Source organism: Hirundo rustica, chromosome 5, assembly GCF_015227805.2.
Source record: "Hirundo rustica isolate bHirRus1 chromosome 5, bHirRus1.pri.v3, whole genome shotgun sequence".
NCBI lineage: Eukaryota > Metazoa > Chordata > Aves > Passeriformes > Hirundinidae > Hirundo > Hirundo rustica.
In genome coordinates this window covers 49703472-49707343 of record NC_053454.1, presented here as the reverse complement: position 1 = coordinate 49707343, position 3872 = coordinate 49703472, and the positions used below count along the sequence as shown (strand labels likewise).

General features: G+C 54.7%; 1 protein-coding gene across 1 annotated transcript; it reads right to left on the bottom strand.

Annotated features, from left to right (window-relative positions):
• Positions 1–1192: 1192 nt before the first annotated feature.
• LOC120752793 (histone H2A.Z) lies at positions 1193–3393 on the bottom strand. The gene is made up of 5 exons (XM_040064397.1): positions 3224–3393; positions 2809–2886; positions 2317–2430; positions 1743–1872; positions 1193–1590 (listed from the first exon to the last, which is right to left on the bottom strand). The coding sequence occupies exons 1-5, from the start codon at positions 3224–3226 to the stop codon at positions 1529–1531; spliced, it is 387 nt and encodes a 128-aa protein (XP_039920331.1). The 5' UTR covers positions 3227–3393; the 3' UTR covers positions 1193–1528.
• Between the last annotated feature and the right edge of the window lie 479 nt (positions 3394–3872).

Below are 3872 nucleotides of genomic sequence, written 5' to 3'. Positions count from 1 at the left end.
CTCGCACCGGCGCCAGCCCGGCCGCCCCTTCCGGGCCCCGCCGCGCATGCGCCGCCCCGCCCGCCCGGGGCCCCGCCGCCGCCCGGTCCGGAGCGCCTGGAAGAGCCGGGAGCGCCGGGACGGTCCCCGCCGGGTGCGCAGCCGCCCGCACGCCCGGCCCCGCCAGGGAGCCGCCTGCGATGGGAAAGTACCGTGAGAGCTGCCGCGGCGCTGCGGCCCCGCACGGAAATGAGAGGAGCCCGTGCGGTGACACGGCTTCCCGTGCCTGACTATGCCTTAAGATAGTCATTAGCACTTCGTAACGGCTCGCTGTAATTAGCGACGCTAATTACTGCCCGGCAAGGACTGCTCTGCCGCCAAGGAAGCGATGGGGTGCTGATCCAGGGAAGCGCTGCAGCGGCAGTGCAGTTAGCACAGGTCTCACCAGCGTCGCTGATCTAGGTCACCGCCTTCCAGCTACGGTGCTGCAGCAGAGATTATTGCCTGCAAGAGCTTAGGGAATCACAAGAGCCTGCTCTCAGCAGCAGCATCTCTACTTGCATTATTTCACTGCTGACTGCAGTTGTGGAAGGCAGGGAGCTTGCTATCCCCATCTGCATGCAGTAACCATTCCCTTCCACCTCATCAAAAGCAGCTTTCCCTCACCCTAACACACAGGGCTTTGCTGTACAAAATGAACTGGCAGACTAGAGGAAAGCTTGAAGGTGCTCACACCCCCCTGTAATCCACTGCTACTGAGGATTCTACTGCAAGGCACAACTCAAAGGCTGCTGCAGTACAGTCCCTGCTTTGATGAATGTCTGTCCAAAGCTTTTGAAAGCTGAAAGAGTAAGAGGGGCCAAGCCCTGACCTGAAATTATGTGAAGCATGGAATTTCAACATCCTTTCAGCTTATCTTACCCTCTTGCAGGACACACCCTTTCCCTCTATGGAGGCCTTAAACAACATCAGCCTTTTATCTGGCCTGCTGAAGACAACTTCAACACACAACACAGCAGGTTCAGTCAGGAAGAATGTAAGTTTACAGGACTCAAAAGTCCTGCACGGTGTTTACTAACTGCAGTATTCTCAGGCTGCAGCTGCAATTCAAGATGCCCCAAGCCTAGCAGGAAGGGTCATCAGTTGCTCTAGGAACAACTTCAAGAGCTGCACAGTGGAGACCGCATTTTGCAGTTAATGAAGAAGAGACAAATCAGTCTTGACATAACATTTATTGAGTATTTCCACTCTAGTAGATGAAAAGTCTGTACAAAACCAAACATTTCCTTTACGTAAACCAATCTAGAAACAGTCAGCTCAATTACAACCCACTACAAACACAATAGCTTCTTTGAAGCCATGGTAACACTTAAATATGGTTAAGACTCCAATGCAGAAATTTGGTTTGTTAGAAAGCTCAAGAGAGCTTTAGCTTCTCAAAGTTAAAAAAAGGCAAAATTGTGTTTCACAGATACAGTCCACTGGAATCACCAACACTGGACAAATTAAGTACTTCGAGTCCTGAGATAACAAGGAATCCTGGTATCCTTTAGACAGTCTTCTGTTGTCCTTTCTTGCCAATGAGGGACTTGTGGATATGTGGTATTACACCTAAGAAAGAACAACAGTTAATAACATGCTATTTTCTCTTCAACAATTTTCCTAAACTTCATACTTCAAATAAAATGACAACACTAGAGAACTTCAGGTCTGTGAGAGCTCATGCCACCCCAGTACCCATGAACAGCAAACAACTGACATACCACCACCAGCAATTGTTGCCTTGATCAGAGAATCCAGCTCTTCATCTCCTCTAATGGCGAGCTGCAGGTGACGGGGAGTGATACGTTTCACCTTCAAGTCTTTGGATGCATTTCCTGCCAGCTCAAGGACCTGAGACAAGACCATTTTTCAACAGTTAAACAAACAAGTGAGACCAACAGCACAGTCTTAGCTATTTAATTCTCTGTTGCAAATACAGGGTCACTGTTAGTGACACCAAGATATCAAACAATGTCTCTTTTGAAGGGTTCCTCTTTTGGAGCTCTGCATTTAGTTTTCCCAATGACAGAGTGTCTACAGCAGATATGACATGCTGTAATGGCTCATTTTAAGAGTAATTTTCCACACTACGTGTCTCCTACAAGTCACAGTGCAGGATTTGCACAAAATGCAGGAGTTATATTGCATGGTCTTTTGCTGATGTATGCACTTAAAAGTGTCCCAAAGCACACAAAGAATTCAAAACCCAATCCAAATTGTAAAATACAGTAGGTGCTGGTGATTATGCTTTTTGGGGCTTGACCGGCTTGCTGGCACCCCTTGCAGGCATTTTACCTCAGCTGTCAGGTACTCCAGGATTGCAGCACTATACACAGCGGCTGTGGCTCCTACACGCCCATGGCTGGTTGTCCTAGACTTCAGGTGCCTATGGATGCGGCCAACAGGGAACTGGAAAAAAATCAGAAGTATGAACAAGCTGTGACAACAGAAAGCCTCTACACAAAACCGCATCCTGGGCGGTAGAATCCCAGTGGCAGAAGCACGGGCTGCATTTCAAAAATTGAGAATCCAGTTAAGACACCGCATGCCAAACTCACATCAGCAACTTTCATGATTCTCAGCACAAGCAATAGCAATGGCCACAAGAGAATTAACTTTCCTCCCTGCACAGATATGCAAAGGTCTAAAACCAGTCAGGTGTGCTAATGCCTGGTTTACGAGCCTTACATCACTCCAGACAAGAGAGTATGAAGGTTTCACACAAACAAACCAAGAGATGAAAAGCCAGGCTGACTTTCACTCACCCACGTCCCAGCCCCTGCTCACCTGCAATCCAGCCCTTTGCGAACGGGACACCGCTTTGGTCTTGGTCTTCCCAGAGTCCTTCCCAGCTTTCCCACCAGCCTGGCAACGCCAAGAGAAGAGCAGGAGCTGACGTCCCCGCCGCGCATGCGCCTCGCGCCCGCCCCCCCACCCCGCGCAGAGCGGAACGCGCGGCTGCGAGGCGCGTGCGCGCCGCCCGCCGCACCGCGCGGCACAGGCCGCTCCCCGCGCGCATGCGCGATCACCGCTCCCCGTCCCCGGGGCGCCGCTGCGCGTGCGACCATCCCCGGGCCCCCGATCGCCCCCGCCCTCCCTCCGCTAAGCCCGCGCGCGTTCCCCCCCCACCATCAGCAGCGCGAAACCGCCCCGGCCCCAGCCACCGCCGCCCGCCCCCCGAGCGGCCCCCGCGGTTCCTCACCATAGCGAACCGGAGCGCAGCGTCGCAGAGGGGAAGGCTGAAGCAGAAAGCGTCCCGTACGCACCGAGACCGGGCGACAGCACCAACCTCTCCCGACCCGCCGCGATTCAAACTGCACCCACTCCCGCCTTCCCCCGGCCCTTTATATCCTCACCGCGCGGCCGCATCCGGGAACCCCGGCCTCGCCGCCAGCCAATGGCTGCGGGCGGGGCGGCCGCTCTGCCCCAGCGACAACCAATAGCGAGACGGGGCGGGGCTAGCCGCCAGAGGCGGGGGGCAGCAGAGAGCCCGCCTTCGCTTAAAGAGACAGGAAGGGGGGGGGTGGGGGGGGGAAGGAGGGGGTGTCTCGGTCACGTGGGCCGCGTTTTGGGGGCTTCCTTCGCCTCAGCGCCGGCGAGTGCTGGGGATGGGGCTCCGTGGGGTCACCGGCGGGAGAGGCCCTGCCCCGAGTCTCTCCACTTATTTTCCCGGGGTTCTATATCGCCAGGTTCCGCTCCGGCGCCGAGCCTCGCCTGTGCAATGAGATCGCTCCCGAGCCGCCGCACTGCCGGCGAAGCTTTCTTTCCACGATGGAGTTAATTGGCTTTGTGTGCAAAGCGCCTCAGGAGCAGCCTGAAGGAGTTTTAACTCCCGGGTTTGGGATGAGGGG